The 19,961-nt window shown below is 46.3% G+C and overlaps 1 protein-coding gene across 1 annotated transcript in view; it reads right to left on the bottom strand.

The window, feature by feature from the left end:
* The window catches only part of LOC119433434 (protein FAM199X), a 24,311-nt gene extending 4,350 nt beyond the window's left edge, over window positions 1-19,961 (bottom strand). Inside the window, exons 1-6 of the mRNA XM_037700641.2 lie at window positions 19,666-19,961; window positions 17,512-17,589; window positions 14,946-15,097; window positions 8,059-8,245; window positions 3,664-3,818; window positions 1,045-1,250 (exon numbers count right to left, since the gene is read on the bottom strand). Of these exons, the coding sequence (XP_037556569.1) occupies window positions 1,045-1,250; window positions 3,664-3,818; window positions 8,059-8,245; window positions 14,946-15,097; window positions 17,512-17,589; window positions 19,666-19,694 (807 nt within the window). The 5' untranslated portion in view covers window positions 19,695-19,961. The remainder of the gene's footprint in view (window positions 1-1,044; window positions 1,251-3,663; window positions 3,819-8,058; window positions 8,246-14,945; window positions 15,098-17,511; window positions 17,590-19,665) is intronic.

The raw sequence follows: 19,961 nt of genomic DNA, 5'->3' as shown, positions 1-19,961 counted from the left end.
CCAGCGCGGCTGATCGCCAGCGTGCCGCCGCCGTGCTGCACCCACATGCGGCGAAAAACAGGCGGCCGTCGCCGCCACGATTTCAGTGTTGCTAGAACAGCGTGATTTCGTTCCCAGTAAAATGCAGTGAAAAAATAGTTTTGTATCTGCAATTAAACCATTTTTTATGTAATCGCGGTAAATAAAACGACTTATTATCTAGGTTTAATGTCCATTTGACAATTTCTGTCACTTTTTATCAAAACATGGACTGCAGGACGCGGAATAATCGTTGGGGCTGGCCACGCTGTGCAGTGGCAATCGTGTTCAGCCGCCGCGGTACCGTAGCCACAGATGCCGTAGCTACAGTGTACTGTACCGTAGCCGCGATATCCGCGGTTTTATGAGAGGTGCTGCGGTAATTGTGCGTTCTGCAAACATCCGTTCCCAGTTTGCACTCGAAGTAATTGCTCAAGAAGGTCGCGGACACATCCTTTCAGTAGTCGCAGAAAACGCCCAGCTGCGCTGTGAACCGGTTCGGACAACGCCACACGACGATCTTTTTCCGCGAGTTCTTGTACTCTGGGTGGCAGCAATCCCATAATATTGGTCGCGCCTGGACGGCTATGATCAGCCGATCGTTGTACGCGATTCGCGCAGCTTTCATCGCCATGTTCTTTGGCTGGCTAGCCAAGTCAAATGTGGCGGCCGGAAGTCGGACGCGACCGCGCCCTGATTGGTCCACGCCACTCGCCGCTTCCGGCAAGCGGCGGATCGCCGGCGAAAATATTTAGCCCACCTTGATCGTCGGCGAACAGCCGCCGGCCGCCGGGCGAACAGCCGCCGGCCGCCAGGTGGACGCCGCGCGCGGCCGTTCGCCAGATTTTCGCAAGAAAATCGCTCCATGTGGGCCGGGCTTAATACTACTGGGTGATCAAATTAAGTGGGTTTGAAGTAAAAAGATTCTACTTTATCTAGTAAGATAATTTACTAATACAGCCCGACTTATTTCTCTCTTTAGTGTCCCTTAAAGCCAGGGTCGTCAGTATAGTGTGCAACTCTTACTTTGTGCACAGGTGCATTCGAGGAAGCAGGGCTGCTGCGGCCGGAGGCTGAATAGGAGTTGCTTTCCCGACGACGGCCCCTTTTCCGAGAGCTCTCCCCCCTAACCCCTGCATTGTCGTCAGCCGCCAGCTCCATGGCCGCGACACTATTGTGCCGCACATAGTCGGCAATCTGCCGAAGCTTGTGGTCGTCGAGGCGCCTCAAGTCTGCACGAACGTCAAGAACAAGGCACCACATTTACGGAGGAAACCGCACGGGCATCATAAACACGACTTCTGAACACCAACAAACCGCACGGGCATCATAAACACGACTTCTGAACACCAACAAAGGAATAGTCTACACATTCCAAGCCTGGCAAAACACAGGCTGCCAGAAGATGTGCTACTACATCAAACATGAGGTCTTTTAACCCGATTGGACCTTGCTGAGAATCCAGTGCAAGGAAGCAATTAAGCAATCCAGATTAACTTAACACTCCTCTTTAGTGTTCCTTTAAGAAGTTTCAAGGGCACATGAATTCCCCCTCTCCCACCCCCAAATAACACCTGATCTCAAAATGATGTGTTTGCATTGCTGATGCATGATTAGGCTGAACGGAAGAAAAATGCTTTTCTGGTGATTAGCCTTCTGCTACTGGCCAAAATTTCCCTGGCTGCGCCCACTTCTATCTGAAACATGACATCACAATAGCACAACTCACCACGTCAAAATGACATGCACACACTAAAAATGGATTATTATAGACTATTTTTTCTGACATAGCCAGAGACTGCACCATTGCGAAAGGAATAGTGGATAGGAATAGCGGATCTCTCTGGCATTGGCTACTCGGAGCCACTGGCAAGAGCGTACTCCTTTGCTAACAACGTCGCTCTGCCAACTTGTCTCTACTGAAGATCCACATTGGTGGCATCTATAGCAGCCCGTTGCACGCCGCTGCTATCTTCGAGGAGCCACCGCAAGCTAAGCGAGAGGAAGCGAACCCAATTGCAGATGCTGGCACCACTCTTCTCACTTCTGCTTTTCCCGTGAACACTGGCATGACTTAGCACAGCCATGCACCACCCTCTTCTCCCGACGATTACCGTATTTACTCTATTCTAACGCACCCTCGAATGTAACGCGCACCTGTTTTACGTGACTGAAAAAAAAAAAAAAAAAAGAATCCTTTACAGTACCGCGCACCTCATGCTTTCATATTGAAATACAACTTTCTTTCATTTGAAAAAACAAATATGTACTCCCGATGCACTAAAGTTGGGATGAATAAAAAAAAGTTGCAGTTTCACCCAAAAGGTGAAGCATCGATTGCGATAGCAAATTAGTTAATCCCTATATGAAGTAAGGATAGCAGTTCTATCGGTCGTATAAACTTGCAACCATTCGCTTACTAAATAAATTAAGCACGGTGTCACGCGCGCACAAGCAAACATGAACACACCTCGCTCATTGACCGCAGAAACTCGCCGTCAAAATGCTGGAGTGATGAAGCGCGGTGAGCGAATTGACCTTCATGATAGCATGCGTCTCGCTTCAACGCGACCTGTAAGCGGAGAAAACACAGCGCGCGGGCGGCGGACTCTCCCCATCGCAGATCGCTTCCTGCTTCGGTCCACTGAAACCCTTTCGCGTTTCTTTGCTGGCGAAAATCCTCTCCTTCTGTTTGCACCAGTCCCGCACGCTAAAAATTAAATTAAATTATGGGGTTTTACGCGCGAAAACCAGTTCTGATTATGAGGCACGCCGTAGTGGGGGACTCCGGAAATTTGGACCACCTGGGGTTCTTTAACGTGCACCTAAATCTAAGTACACGGGTGTTTTCGCATTTCGCCCCCATCGAAATGCGGCCGCCGTGGCCGGGATTCGATCCCGCGACCTCGTGCTCAGCAGCCCAACACCATAGCCACTGAGCAACCACGGCGGGTCGTCCCGCATGCTAGTTTCTGATTCTCCGAACGCCCGTGATGGGGCCCGATTTCCGTCCGTCTCCACACACATGTTCACTTTCCTTTTAAATGCGGCATCATGATGAACTCTGCATTTCATGCTGATAGAGCAGACACAGAGAAGGGGAAGACAGATGGTAGACTAATGCCTAAGCACATGTACTGCAGCACATGGATAAAGCTACAGCAGCTAGGCTAGAGTGTAGCTAGGCTCGAAGCGCGTACGAGGTGGCCATTTTGAAATGACGACGACTATAGGGGTAAGGCAGATTTAGGGTCGTACTCGATTCTAATGCGCATGCAATTTTTGGAACTGTTTTAACGGAAAATAAAAAGAGAGGGCGCGTTAGATTAGAGTAAATACGGTAACTCCATCCCGCTGGCTCGGCCCCATCAAAAACCCTCTCTACTTCTGTGCACTCCTTGTCTCTCGTCTGCTGGTGAGGTAAGGGGAAACCCATCACCATAAGCAATGCTATTTGCTTTAAAGCTATACAAAGGAGATGTCATATAAACGAGGAGAGCTTTTGATGGGGCTGTTCAAAAAGTTCCATCGGCGGTTACGCAAATTTGACGTCAGGAGATTGGAATAAAATCGCAATGGTGTTAACAGTTTTACGTAGCTCGCACACAATAATCCAAATTTCCAGCGGAGCAGAAGCAAACTGACCGACAGCAAATTCCCGGTCAGCAGATGGGTCAACAGTGGCTGTCGGGTCGATGATGCGGATCACATCCAGCTGTTCCCGCAGCCCTAGGTGGTGGCTGATGGCTTCCGTCAGAGCTTCCACTGTCCTCAGTTGCTCCCCGCTGGTCATGGAAGACCTGTAGGCAAAGAACAAGACATGCACAGTTTGCTTCACAGAACACGAGCCACAAATTATGATGCCTGAGTTATGATGCCACAAGTTCTTGATGCCTGAGAAGAGCCTAAAACAATTCGCTGTCTTCCTCATTCGTTTACTAGACCCCTGTTATAATGAAGTTGCTGGGTCAGAAAGTAGACTTCGCTATAAGAAGCCTTTTATTAAAAGTGGAGGTGCTGCACAAGAGTTATAGTAGTAACGTGACAGCCTGGGAGCTCGTAAAACAGCGAAACAAAACACTCGATAGCGGCAACCTAGAATTAAATAAAATTGACACGACAGAGGCAAAATTCTGCTGATGCCCACCAACAGCTGTCTTGTCTGACAGTTACAATCAAGTAATGCAGTCAGTCCCAAGGAGTTGCTGCTCCGTGGCAGAATGACGTCTGCAGTGTTCTTTGCCTCGGCAGATTGGTCCAAATAAACGCAAAGGGTGTATGTTGCACCATGCAGTCCCATATGGATTTCCCGCTTTGCGCTTCGTACTAAACGGAGTCAGGTGCTACTGCAGTCGGTACCACCGAAGAATTCGAATAAAGCAATATGTCAAATAAAACAATTTTATTATATCGAGCTCTTGATGTACAGTGAGTACAACAGGTCTCCATGGTTTGCCTGAACTTTCTGCGATACTTCTTAACAGGCCTTTGAATAGAGGTGCATGAGATCAAAGAGGGCATTCTCCAGCGATCCCTTTCAAATGACTCGGCACATTAAGCTTCTAAGTATATGGCCAAAGTATACGGCACATTACCATTCCTGGAAATGTGCTAAGAATGCTGTTGGCTTTTTACTTGAGCGCATCCGACGACGAGTCACAATATCTTGTGAATGTGATTGCTCGAGAATACTACCCTAGGCGACGCGATTGTGGTGCCCATAAATTAAGTGGACAGTGTCCATAGGTTTTCTTGCAAAACACAGAGGGGCATCTGGTGTCATTACTTCTGAGAGCTGCTTAAAGGGCACTGCGGTGCCACTGGAATGCTTGGAAACAAAAGGCTGAGCTTATCTTCAATGTGGCTTGGCCTAAAACATGAACAGGTCTGTACCATTACAGGTTTCCTAAAATTAAACCTTAACACATCTCAGTTTTCTTGGATTAATGCTTGCTCATCCCTGGTATAGCAAGCAATTGGAGAAAATGGAAATTGACAGATCTTTTCTTTGCCCATCCTCAAGATTTAGGGACTTGCTGCTGGTACTGTTACAAAACAGAATGCCAGTCACTATGTGTCTAATGTGTACTGGCTCTTTGAGGAAGATGCCCCAATTTGAAACCTCCACTTCCCAGCGTTCCCATGCATGCAAAAACAATGTAACGCCCCTTTTCATCCTCTAGATGGCAAGGGACTATGGTGGCGTTGAACAAGCCTCATAAAAGCCTTGCTGCCAGGTGGTTGACCCTTTACGGTGAATTAGCATGTGGGCAAGCAAAGCTTTTCTTTTTCTTATAATATTGCTGCAGTCTACATTTCCACAGCGCATTGCAGAGGCAATCAATTGGCAGTTATGGATTGGTGCTTTGGTCTAAGGCGAAAATTGAGAAGGCAGTTGTCACTGCATGGCCTAGACGGTGCACACACATTCCTTGGCTCATTGGCTGACCCAATCAGTCTTTTATGTGACACCATGTAGGCATGGATCGATCTAGAAGTTACAGCCTCAAGACAGCGCTCTGGTGGAGAACCTGCCCGCCACTCTTCCACACAAAGATCAATCGCTCATTCATATGAAAGCAATCCACAGCATCCACTTTACTCTCCCCAGGAATCACTGTGGCCAGGATCAGAAATTCTTTCCATGCAACAACCAAAATGTTAACCTTACTAAACCTTTTGTCGTCAGTGTTTGTCCTCTTACATGATTTCTCTAGCGCAATCTTTCATCTGAGAACAGAGCCAAACAAAAACAAGTCTAACAAAAAGTGTTGTTACAAACAAAAAATAAATGCTTTACTACGACATTCTGGCTCGTGCAGTTGGAGGATCTGCATACTGTATGTGCTGTATAATAGTTTTAGTTGTATAACTATTTCGTTACCACACCTATTTAGATCGATCACCGGTGATCAATGCTTTAAATCACATATTTCGACATATAGGAGTAGTTTTTTATGCACTTAGTGCCACCCAGTCCAGGCACTCCACTTTTAGAATCAGTTTAAGTTTTCCCGCTCTGGCGATGTTGAGATTTTTGGCGGAGCTTTTGAGAACTAATGTGCGTGTGTTGAAGTGAAAAGGGGTGTGAATTTCCTTTCATATTAATATTTCATAAAAAAAACTACCATTTTCGCGCGGTAACGAAAGAGATAAACTGCATCTCTACTTTGCATTTTAACGGATAAGCAATAGTCTTCCAACACAAGAAAATTCTAAAGTGAAAGTGCACAGGCAGCAATACTGTTACCTGAATAAACTCGAATGCCACAACATGATTCTAGCACATGAACATGAAAACACTGCATGCTGGCCTGGTGATGCTAGAACTGCTGCAGCAATGGGTGACCGGCTAATCGGCAGCTGAAACTCCCGGTAGAAAGACCTTAAATTGAGTGGTTAAAGGCAATTAAAAATATTCCATAATACTGTGAAGTCACCATGGCATGTGTGTGTACTAAAATAGGTCAAGTCTGGAGTGAATAGCACCAAATACAGTGGTGTGATCTGAATGGAACATTAAATTAAATTTACTATAAAAACAAATATGAGAGTGTTTCCCCTAGAAAATTGTGTGCAAATGTGTGTTACAGTAAAATCCCTATAATTCCAACTGCTCTGTTTGTGCCAGTAAACTACTATGTACTTGAATAGAGAGGAACTCCCGCATATTCGAACACCAAAAATTACTGCAGAAGCACCCTAGTGAGACTTTTCAGATGTCTTATTTAACTGTTGCTAATAAGGTGTTTATGTTTTCTCTTCCCCAGACAAAACCAATGTGGAGTAAAATGTGGGACTTTCCCAGAAGCACTCTCACGCATGACCCCCTGTCTCGGAGGCCATGCCCCCTCTTCCCAAGCTGACAAAACACTCCATGAGACGGCACTTCTTTCATTGTTAAGTCGGTCAGCACTATCGTCATTGTCACTTAATGTAGGATCAGATTTAAAAAAAAATTTCGGTTGCCATTTTGCACGTGGTGTGTCCACAAAGCAGGTCTCTCACAGACGTACGTCGTTGCTCATTGTGCGGCTTCGCATTTGTGTGATCGGCGCCACCCTCTTGTGCCTCCGCGAGAGCCAAGTGATGCGAAGTAATGGGGCTCGTTTTTTTGGCCTCCATGGCATTCTCTGCCAACGGAGATGGCCAACTTGGTGACGCTGTTGTCGACTGTATACGAAGACGTAAGTCTTGCAAATCTTATCGCCTCCAAGCATAATACGAGGCAGGGCATTATTAGAGATATTTGTATGCCACTTTAAGCCTAATAAATTTTATTTGGGTGGGGGATGAGATTTCCAGACTGATCTTTCGGACTATATTTCTGTCCCCGTGAGGTCCAGAAAGTCAGTCGGCAACTGCATTTCTTTTTTTCAATCATATTCACTTCAAACCAGGGGTTGACTTATATTCCGCATCGACCTATATTCAGGTCTTAACGGTACTGACAGACAACCGCACTGTTGCTGGCCCCATATGTGTCTGCAAATATATTTTTATATTTTTGATCCGATACTAACTTTTTACAAATATGGCAGTTAACAGCTTTAGCAAAGCGTAGTATTGGCCATTCATGTGGATGATGCAAAAATGGCCCCACTAGATTCGCATTCCACATCTTCAATCCATGGCCAAGACTAAATTCAACAACACCATTTACATAAAAGAATATTGAAGCAACTTGTTCGCATTTATATATGGTCATGAAGAGTATACTGATACAAAGACAACAGTCAAACGATAATTGAGTACAAATTAATTAGTGCGACAATTATTTAGTAATTGATTTGCTGAGCTATCCACAACTGGAAACTCCCTCCAGCATATCATGGGCTCGACATGGGGTTTCCAGCGCTTAAATCTGAGCTTTTAAGCCATCAATTTCAGCGTATCAAACATATGTTGGGCTTTGTGAGGTTAAAATGCGTTCAAAATGTCAGAGGTGGTCTAGAAGCCCTTATGGTCCAAATACAAACGCTACTTACAGAAAACAATGCAAGTGAACATGCTCCACAAGTGTGGCATGCCACCACCTACCAGCTCCTGGTTGAGGAAGTTCGCTCCACATTCAAAGGGGTCGGTGAGGGTCCCCGCCGCGAACGAGGTCGCGAGCAGTGGCCCTCGACACCCTCAAACGTTGTGGCACCCCCGCTGCTGCTCCAGTCTGAGAGAACCTCCGACGATTCGGTGAGATCCAGGCTCCACTCGTCGAGATCCAGATCACCTGCGCAAGAGCTTGCGATTAGTACAGGACGCATGGCTTTTGATCATCCTTAGGACCATAAGCTACACTGTGATGCCATTTTTCTAATACTTCCTGTAATCCGCCTTTTTCATTTTCCTGTGCTGCCTTCTGCCGCACGCCACTGGAAACGTTTTGGAAGGGTGCCAGTGCTTTCGCCGGTTGACTTGTGAACCTGCGCCCTTGTTGAGTGCGCATCGGTTGTGCGTTTCGTCGATCGCGAATAATTATTAATGGCTTCTGCGGGGCAGCATTTCGTTCCTGGAAGCCATCACCAACTATATATATGTATATGGTGAGCAGGCGTGAGTGCTCTGTTTTGTTTATAGTGGGCCGATAAAGGCAAACTGAGTTCCCTCTGCTGCCGCGGCTGCTTTGGAGTTGTCGCTGACTCCTGCACTTGCACCTCGCTTTTTTTTTTTTCAATTCTTTTTGCACATTCTCTAGACATTCTGCATAAATAAGAAGTTTTCTAGCGCGCAGCCTTCCGCGTCGGATTTAGCAAAGCGGCGCACTTGTTTAAATCGACATCTACAGCCACAGATTGTTGTTAGCGTAAAAAATTGGGGAAAAGGTGCATCGCTGATATGAAAAAAAAAAAAAAAAAAAGTCACAACGTCGAATAAAACACACCATACCTGCTCATATGAGCTGTGTTATTTCACCATGAGACGAGTGCAGTATGAGCGGCTACTGTGATCCAGTTACAAATATCGGGCTATTAATTTATTACTGATTCTCGCTTTCTTTAACTTCATCATACTTAGTTTGCACGTGTCATAAAGCATTATTAGAGAAAAATGTGCTCAGATAAGTGCTCCTTTAAAGGCCGTGTTGTTCTCCGGCAGAAACGCGGATGGCATCACTGACACTGTTAGTATATACGTATATAACTGAGTGAGGAGACTGTTTATGCTGCTGTACCGAATGTACCGTCTCTTGTTTCGCGTTTGACGCAGAGATAAACAGTACATCTCAGGAATTAAGAAATGTGTCAGCATACCAACACGTACAAACCCACCCATCTACGTTGCGAATACGAGCGGCAGCCTACGTACGGTGACGTACAGATGTTGGCACAGCCGTAGGACACAGCGCTGTGTCGCCGCTTGCAGCTTATTGTGTACGCGCTGTGCGAATAAAGAGTAATTTATTTCAAATCGCTAAGGCCAGAACTGAACTAGAAAACCAGTTTCCTTCATCCTACCTTCCTTACGTTTCAGTACGGGTCCCCCGGGTAGCAAGTGCACGAACTCAACGGCACCAGGCCTAAACTTCGCTGAACAGGATCAACATTGGCTCCAACTTCATGTGCACGGCTTGAGAGGGTCGAAGCTTGCGCATTTCAACCTTTCAACTTCGTAGGCATGTTCCGAGTCACTTTGAGCGGGATTATTTATATATACCAATGAAGGCGTTGCGGCTATCGCGTTATCGGTTCGACGGCCTATCGCACGAAGTACGGTCGAACGATGGTGGGCACGGTGACTATCGGTGCCGTGGACAAGATATCCCGTCGCAGTACCAAAACCCAGTTTACGCTATATACACACGCTTTCGGTACCACACCGACATCGAGCTACCAGTGGAGTTTCCAATGCGGTACACGGCACGAGTCAGTAGTAGCGTGCGTCCGAGCGCTTTTTTTTTTTCGGGGGACGTTTCCCCGAGATAGGGCCGCACGGTCGTGCGCGCGACCCTTCTAAAACGTTTCACGTCTAATCCGCCAGGGCAGGGCACATGCGCCTGTGAGAAAGACGGATTGTGCCCATTGTCATTTTAGGCTTAAGTAGTAACGTATTTACCCACTTTTAACCCCCCCCCCCCCCATTATAAAAAATGGTATGCATTATTTAATGGAATCATACTCACTAATTCGGACAACTCTCAGAGCACCGCAAATGTGCGACAGAAAAGAGCAAGCGGCTGACAGAGTCCACATCATTGTCATCGGCGGAAACCGTATCGTAATGACAGGCATGAATGATTCGCACCCATTTGTGCCTTTATACCTTTTACAGTAAAAGCTTGTTAATTCGAACTCGAAGGGGACCATAAAATTGTTCGAATTAAGCGCAGTTCGAATTAGAGGGCGGGTGCTACAATGAACGGCCATCGCGCCACGCTACGCAGGCACAACCCCTCTGGACTCGTTTATTGCGAAATAGGTGCTACTACAAATTTGTAGCAGGTGATTTCGTAAATTAAGTTCATGGAGCTCGAACAGTGAACAAAATTAATTGATCAGTCAATTATACACCAGCAACAAGCACCGACATGCATTCATGTGAGCAGCGAGCCTTAATGTCGAAATATATGACACTATTTATGCTCCAAAACACGTTTTATAGGGCAGGGTAAACGCAATCAAAATTAAAAGTAATAGGCAATATGCATTTGCTTGCGTTTCTTCTGTCACGACTCCATGAGCATCGCTAGCAGCTTGCCCAAGAGCTCCAGCGGAGCGTTGGATCTGAATTCTCATCTGCTCAAAAATAACGTGCTGCAACATCCAACACCGACGCTGCTTCGCATACACTTGTGGGTGGCACTGACTTGTTGCCTTTGTCGGACTTATCACTGTCAGCCGTGTTCAGCGCACGTGAGCCCTGCTACATCTGCTCACAGCACGCAGCCTCTATTATGTCAGCGTCACTCAAAGGCCCTGATGTATCCGTCCAGATAACTCTTAAAATCAACACCTGCTGACAGAGCAGCGTAGCCAGGGTCGAGCATGACGAAGTCATCTTCCCACGACGCCTTCAAGTTGCAGGCTTCTGGAGCTTTGCCGAAGCCACATTTGCGGAAACAATTTGCGACAGTCTCCTGCTTGATGGAATTCTACGATGTTGTCAGCATATGAATAGCCCCGAGCAGATCGACATCGCAAGACCTGCCACTGTCCTAAAGAAAGAAGAATTCTCCCTAGGAGGTGGTGCCTGTACAGTCTTCAGGTTTTGGATTACTCCAAGATCCATGAGCTGGAGCACAGCAGTCGTGTTTTTCGGCAAAAATGCCAAGGGGATTGCTTCAGCCCGCTGACATCGCATTGCGCTGAACATTGTCTACGAACATCAGAACATTCCTGTTCTGCGAATTTCCTGTCAGGTACGCGCAGCCAGTCAGTGAAGATCTCCCGAGTCATCCACTAGTTCTTGTTTGAACTATAATCAACAAGGAGCGTCTTGCTGCCCTTAAAGCAGCGAGGCTTCGCTGCCTTGCAAATTACGACCAAGTGCCGTTCACTGTCTGTCGCATTTGCGCACATCATCAGGGTGATCATTTCTTTACTCCTCTTACCACCTGCACAAGCATCGCCTTTGTAAGTTAGGGTGCAGCTTGAAGCGCCGACTCATTGGCATTAAACGCATCGTTGAGCGAGTAACCAGCGAGGTGCTTCTTAAGTTCGCCGGAGATCTACTGTTCACACATTTTTTGGTCGACCTCGGCAGCTTCCCCACACACATTTCTGAATGTAAGCCCGTGACGAGCCCTGAATCGCGACAGCCAGCCTTCAGACGAGCCGAAGTCGCTGATGCCCATTTGGTTGGCGAAGTCTGCTGCCTTCGCAGCAATTGTGGGCCCACTTAATGGAATGTTACTGCTTCAAGCTTCCTTAACCCAAAGCACTAAGGCATTTTCTAACTCAGGATGGGCCAATGTTTGCAGCCTTTTATGAGAGGGCTCCATATTCTCCTTTTGAAATACTTCAACAATTGATTATTTGTTCTTCAGGTAGATTGACTGTGCCTTCTGTCGCAGCAGTGTGCACGAGCGCTACCCGAATGGCGCGGGCACGTGCAAGACGGAGCGTGCATAGCAGTGGCAGCGCGCCAGCTTCGCCTTGTGCATGCTGACTTGTTTCTGTTTTGTTGTTTTGCATCTCTAGTAAAGTGGGTTTGGTTTTGCAACACATTGTAATCACTCTGGGCTGACTTCTGCAAGGAGCGATGTAAACCAGGGGCTCCCAGTTCGAATTAACCGTTGTGGATACCGACACGTTCGAATTATCAAGAGTTTTCCCCCACTGAAATACACAGGGCTCTGCTGGCACCATGTCAGTTCGAATTAACGAGCTTTTACTGTATTTACGCTTATTGTCGCACATAACCCCGCGCTGGTGCTGCACGTTGCACCATCTATGATCACATCGATAGTGACTGCAGTTTCGTCTACAGCGGTTGCGGCAAACAATAGTTTCGTTTTGCCTCGCCGAGCACATCGGCCCCATGCCTTCAGACCTGCATCGTCGCCGCCCAAGATGGTGTCGATAGCGACCATGATTTCATCCGCAGATGTTGCGGCAAACAGTAGGTTTATTTTGGCTGTGACGTGCCTGCATGTGCAATGTCACAAACACAGTGGAAGCTGCTGAGGATGAAACGCTCTAGCAATACCGCAATGGGGACCAGCTCACCGATGAAAAAATAACCGGGATGTGCGCACGGCAGCAAAATGAGTGTCCCGGAAGAAGTTGTGCGCCGCCACTGCACTGCGAAGGAAGGCCTCGTGAAGTCATGAGGCCTTCTCAGCTACGAGCGCTAATCAGCCACGAGACAATGAGAATCGCAGCTTTCGCACTGCACTTGTGCAAAATAGATAATGTTGATGTGGTAAGCATTTGTTTATTGTATTCTTGATACCCCCGACAATTCGACTAATTTAAACATTCTTTTTATTTAGTGAGATCGAATTAACAAGATTTTACTGTACCGCACTGTTGATAACCTGCTGCGGCCGACAGAGAATGCTAAAGTGCTGTCGGACAGTGACCATGATGGCCATTATGTGTGAAAGGACACCTAGTTCCGGACCAGGAAGAATTTTTCCTCACTCTGAAGTTTTGTTTTTGAGAAACTTCTGAGAAACACGAATGGGTTTCCATTGTAGCTTCAGGCTGCATACCCCCCCCCCCCCCCCCCCAGTAGATGACAATTTTTTTTTTCATGAACCTTCTTCCACCTTGCAGGATTCCGGAGAACTGATTTGCGACATCACGTGTGATAAGTTTGCATTTTATGATGGTTAATTCTGGTAAGGGATGCAATCAGGATCATGTCAGAAAATAAATTCTGGTGCAGTTTTTTAAATCATTGTTAAAAAAAAATCCAACTATGTGCACCAAAATCTAACCTTTAAGGATAAAACAAAAACCCAGAATTTTTTTAAAGTTTTTATCTAAATCTGCAAAACACATTAAGAATAAGTATGATCGACAAAAGGAAAAAATTTTTCGGAAACATTTTCAGCAATAGGGGGAAAACCCCGGGCAGAAAACTGGAAATGGGCTTCACCCCAAGCCACCTGAGGCTTCGTTCTCAATTTGTATAGACAGCTCTCATCATATGTGAACCATAGGTGTACATTTCATTTGCTTTACATCACGTCTGATACCACTGCAGCTGGATATCTTTCATCGGCCTGTCCCCTGTAACCTTTCTTTCAAGGACATTGTTTATTGTGAGGCAAGTAAATTAATAAAAATAAGGACAAAGACAGTGAGTGGCGTGCCAAACTTTTTCCTTGTCCAGTATTCCTGTGCTAAACCAACAAATGACGCTTGCTGCCCGTCATTCAGTGTTGGCTGAAGACATTTAGCCAGAAACAGTACTCAATACTGAAACTGGGCAAAAAGATTTTTTATGGTATGTTGCCTGTAGGCAACACTCGTCAATAAAGGGCTAATATGTACCTGATAGATTCAGAAGAGCGTTAAAAGAAGGCACCAGGCTGAATACAAGTGTGCTTTTGACAACCCAGTGGTGGGCGATATTAAACAGATCGTTAACAAATAAAGCTCAGAAAAAAAACTTTATAACACACTGCATGCCTCTCAAAATTTTTCGAAGGTTTAGCTAAGAAACCACACCACTTCAGTCAGTTTAAGTGCGGTAAATGACCCCCCCCCCCCCCTTCACCACCACCACCCAGAAAAAAAAAAAAAAAAAAAAAAAATGCACGCTACACACGTCGCAAGAACATAGGAGGAAAAACAAAACAAATATCAATGTCATACGTCTAGAAACGGCAAATCTGACATGTAGGCAAGATAACGTAACAATTTCATTGTAATTTTCATTTTTGCACTTCATCAGTGGTCTGAGCTATGCCCCAGAGGTGTTGCCTGCATTGTAACCCCAGTCGGCCGGTCGTGAGTGGTGGGTGATAAAGCGAGAATCGAGTGAAAGGAATCGCTACAGTATACTGGCGATGATCTGCCACGTTTAGACATCTATATCATACGGCACAATGCAGTCGTGACAACAATGTCCTGCATACCGCATTTTATAGTGTACACGACGCCCCCCTACTTTCCAAGAAAAAGAAATTGCTATATAAGACACCTATTTAGCTCAGTAGACAAGGTGAAACATGATTACGCAACTTAGCGGCGCATCCACTCATATTTCGAAGGTAAAATTTGTCTAAATTATTTGTAATTGGGCTTTTTATGCATTCAAAAATTTAGTTGCAGTAGGCCTTTTAAAAATGGAGAATGTACCAGATTCTCCGATTCTGTCCTATTCCAATCTGCAACGACAGGAAGCTGATTCCAGAGACAAAGGCGATGTACAAGCTGACAACGAGAGGCAAGGAAAATTAAGCAAGATGGTAACCATAACAAAATTTAAGACCAAGAGAGCTTTGAATTTAGAAATACGAGATATGAACTAGCACTTACATGTAGTGCTGGTGTCCTTTTTGAGCAAGTCCTCGAAGTCCTCCCAACAGCCAAAGCCAGGATCCATCGATCCCAAACTGGCAACACTTGCTGGCCGTTCGAGAGGTGAGGACTCGCTTTCGGTGGTGATGAGGTCGGAAGGTAAAGGCATGCTGCATCAGATACACGGTGACCATAGTTCAGTGACAAGTGAAGAACACAGGAGACGCGCCTCCTGAAAAATCACACCCCAGTCACTTACCCCCTTCTGTGCTTCAAGAAACAGTTCATAACTATAGGCACAGTGTTAGGAAGACAAGAGCGACAGTAGATGCATTGTCCATCTTGCCTTCCCTGTGCTGTTCCTATAGACCTTTTCTTTTCCAAGGGCGCCACCATATTGTGCAGGCTGATTTCGCCACCATGTTGGCTTGGGCGAATGCAGATTTGTATGCCAAGTATACACTTGGTAGCAGTTGCTATCGATTGTTTTCTTGCTGGCGAGGTCTATTTAGCATGACGTGATGTCTTCTACGTTGGAAACTACTCCGAGACATACCAAAGCGATTTAACTTGACATGGCTGGAGTTGACACGGCCATAACTTGACATCGCCGAGCGAAGCATGCACAGACGTTGGCGCCTACATTCAGCCTTGGCGATCAGTTGCATATTTATAAACATCCATTTCACAGGACGTGCCCTTACCAAAACTTTTGCCCTGTAGTTCACCTAGGCTGCGGTTTAGCAGCAATGATTAGTTAAGAAACATACAATGACGATCGTCGCAGCAAGGGTGACATTCAAAGCTGGCACAACATTCGTAATATCGCCAAACGAGCCCAAATTTGTTAATACTATGCGAAATTCAGGATGGTTGGCAGGTATGGACATGTGACTGGCGCAAAGAGGAGCTCTAGCTGTTCAGCAATAGCGAAGACGCTCCACACACAAACACCCAAAACCGCAACGATTTATCTGACCCTGCACAAATTAACTCGCCTACTCCCGCTCCCTTTTATGTGCCACTGTCAACATGTACCAAAAAAGGCTGAACGGACTGATCCCATGACACCTATCACTCTCACCAGATGCATAAAAATTGTGCAGAAACCATCGACAATGATTGGCGATGCAAGCAAATAGCCAAACTATTCCAGAAAGCTATTCACTTTACTATTGCATGGCAATGAGAATTTTAGGTAGCATTGTTGTTTCACTTCATTATTTCATAGAGAATACAGCAGTAGTATAGCAGCAGTAGTATAGGTTTTTATACACATAAGCCGATTAATCATTGTTTTGTCTGACACAGGCACTGGTGTGGACCCCTGCCACCTCTAAACCTTCAGGTGTGCCCAAGCTCTATTGTGATAGCCTGTGCCTCTCGAAGAGCTATAACAGCTGCTGTTCGACAATGAATGCACCCCGCAACTCAGTAGGGCAAGTCAGCGCCTTTGTATTGGTGGCGAAGGTCCAAATACCACTTACCTCTGACTACCAACCACGGATAAGATTGAAAGGGATAAAGAAAACTATTAGTATTAAAAAGCTCCTCCAAAAATGGCGAGGGGTTTCCTGGCGACCAAGTGCAAGGATTAGGAAGTGACGAGGTAATTCGCAAGCGAAGGCAGACGTGTTTCTTTTGGGCAACACTTACTGCTGTGTTTCTGGGCCTGTCACTGACAATAGTAAGCAAATCTGCAACTCCTGACCGACTTTTGTTGTCATTTGTAGCAGTTGCAACGTAGTGGCAAGTACTATCAACAGAAGTTGAAAATATTCTGAAACTCCAATGCACTGTTTTGTTTCCATGTTCACCTGCATTTGTAACAGTGGCTTAATTCAGGCTTAAAATGTACAGTTGGGACTATTCCACGCTTAAAGAAACTGACTAGTACTTCCATGCACTTATGTGTAACAGGCATTTTGATTAGATTTCCTGCTTGCATTTTTTTTTTTTGCTAATGGTACATCTGGCTCCATCGTTTACCTGCTTTGCATAACTGACTGCATGGCACTATATGAGCCGTCCAGAGTTATGTCACCCCCTACAGATGTACATTTTTTTTTTAAATGTCGGTTTTATATTTTCAATATTTTAAGTATAATGAGACATTCAGAAATGTGTTGTAGAAATGAAGTTTCTACTTTACTGCTTAAAAAAAATATATGTGATTCTCAAACTGCTGGCAAGTGTTCTTGCATGGTGTCAGAATACTGTGAATAGTATTATGGCAAATGCCATTTAAATTGGTCCGTGTGAAATCATGCAAACACGGATGGCATTGATAATTTACGTTATATATTGAGCCAATGTGGTATAACTGAAAATCTTTACAGTGACCGCAGTTAAAGCTTAGAAATGGGTAATAGTCGGTTAACCAACATTATGCAAATTTGTGTTCTTGCAAGTTAACTATGATTCCCAAATACAAAGCACTGTTACAGATACAGCGCAGCCTAGCAATATGAAATGGCACAATGTGGATTGATCTTGTCATTAGCATAACAGACCAACAATTCACTAGTGCCAGTGCATATCTCATCTGTAAAAAAAAACAGCAGCACAGATAGTTTTTGCTCACCAGATTTCTGTATCCAGGAGGTTTTCGAACCCCAAGAATGAAGTGCTGCCATCTTTCCAGAAGTCCGTGTTCCAAGGACTGCAACACAAGGCATTAAATCAATGCAGCTGTGTATACAAATAAATATTGAACATCACACAATCTATAATTTGTGGCAACATAAGAATTCAGCACAAACTAAACTCGCAAAATGTGCCGCACCTGCTCTACGAGCCTCTGTGCTCCTATAGATGGCTGGTGCCGACATAATCCTAGACAGCATGTTGGAGGACCAGCGTGGCAACAAAGTGGCGTCTGCTGGCATCTGGTGTAGTGGTTCTGCCATGGTTTTGGCACAGACGCCAGCAGCGTTCAGATTGTGTCTCATTGATAGTGAAGTAGGTTACCCGACGCGCAGTGAATAAGATACACTGATATCATCCTAACCACCGTGTTGGAAGACAAGCAGAGCGAGAAGCCACGTGCAATATTGAAAGAAGTTCACTGCTGCAGTGATGCAGAAGTGAGACAGCAGAATTGAATGGTGCATCTATACAAATTTTTTCTCAATTTGGGAGTGGTGTGTTCACCATTGAATGCATGCCCTGGTCGTTGCTAAGTGTAGTGGCCAAATTATCACTTGCAAACTGGATGCGGCTAGTGCTTACACTGCCCTTTTGCTGGGAAACTATTGAATTCCAGTATTACTCAGGACTACACACTGGGCCACCATTTATGAAGGTTGCTAAAGATGAGGCAACTCTAAAACCTACACACCTGTTCACAACTAGCCTGACTAGTTCATGGCGTAGTCCTTCACACTGAGAACCTTTTTTTTTTTTTTTTTTTTTATGGTGGCCTGCGATTGCCCCGATTTCACTTTTGACTAAAAGTGCCACCTCTGTAAGAAAAGTCAACATGACACTGTGCATCACACCTAGTTTTTTCTTGGACACCAGCGCATTTTTTTTTTTGTGCTTTTTAGGTCACTGACCCAGTCATTTGCAACCATGTGCCCAGGGACGCTAATAAACACGTGCAGTACCAGTTACCAGTACCCCGATATTGGGAAAGCAACAAGTGGCCGGCACTGCATCGCAGCTGACACGGTTTTCTGGCAAATCATTTTTAATGACAACCATGTTGCACATGCTAGCTCTCGTGTATTGTTCTCGGCACATGTGAAACGTGTCCTAAAATGTAACTGTCCACCGGTGCTCTTCATTGTGATGGAAACACGTGGGGCGAAAATCTGTCACATGGCCTGTTTGCAAGCAATTTAGCGCATGCGTCCACCGCAATTGACCAAAACCAGCTGATGAACATGAGCGCACAAAGAAAAGGCACAGGAAAAGGCGCGCATCGGCCCACTAGCAACGAACAGCTGACTTCAATACAGCTGTAGGCTAAAGATGACAGAGCGGCGGTTTTCGCACCTCATTCATTTCACGTCCTCGACGAAGAAGGATGCGTCCACTTCAAAACCAAATATGGGTCAGCGTAGCGCGCGTCGCAACCGGGGTCCCAACACGGGTCTTTTGCAACCTAGCGGCGGCACTGGACTTACGTGACACTTGCACGTTCGGGCAGGTACCGGAAACAGGTGGCACGGCACGCATCGTGGCAAGCAAACTACAATGCACAGACAACGGCCTTCTCAACGTCGCACAACAGGAAGCTTCGCAGAAACGATAGTTCCGGCCGGTGGCTACCATATGGTTTGCAAAAGGAGACCACGTATTTCGAGGCCACGGTTCAGATCGCAGCATGCCGAGAACGCCCGCGGCTGGGACGGCGCATTGTGTGTACGGAGTTCAAGGGCTTCTCCGACGCCGGCACTCCCCGCCCGCCGTCGCTACGTCAAACGCCGGGCCGGGCATGTCACCCCGCCTTCGCCAAGACCGCGGCAGTGGGCGCTAAAAGCATAGAAGCGCGCTCAGAGGTTGCGACGCTACGCGTTCGAAAGCTGCCCTAGGCCTAACGGCCAGCTTATCTCGCAAAACGCTGACCGCGAGGACCCAAACGCGCCACGTTAAAAGGCGCCGCTGACACGTGGTTTTGGGGGCAACCGGCCGCAGCTAACGAGTTCGCGAAGCCGCTTCGTCGCATCGAACGCTGCGCAACCGGTGTGTTGGCGTCGCGGGAAGGAAGAGCAGCTGGAGACAGTGACGTTACCTTGTGCCCAAGGCGCTCGACTCGATCATCGCGGTCTACTCCGTGAGAGACGCCGCCGAAGAGAAGTTCTTTGGTAAAGGCGGCGGGTCGATAGCGTAACAAGTTGTCGGCTTCGGCGTGCGCCTGCTTCGCAGGGTCACATGCTGAAACAGCGACAGTTCGAACACAGAAGACGACGTCGCGAGAACACGGCAACTGCACGACCAGGCACAACACAAGACACGAGGCAAAACAACACAAAAATGAAGAATGCCCGCCCGGTTTTTTTCCTCGCAGCTTCTTGCGCCGGCACTGAA

Source organism: Dermacentor silvarum, chromosome 11 (assembly GCF_013339745.2).
Source record: "Dermacentor silvarum isolate Dsil-2018 chromosome 11, BIME_Dsil_1.4, whole genome shotgun sequence".
NCBI lineage: Eukaryota > Metazoa > Arthropoda > Arachnida > Ixodida > Ixodidae > Dermacentor > Dermacentor silvarum.
Note: the sequence above shows the minus strand (reverse complement) of the source record. Positions and strands in the feature narration are given on the sequence as shown.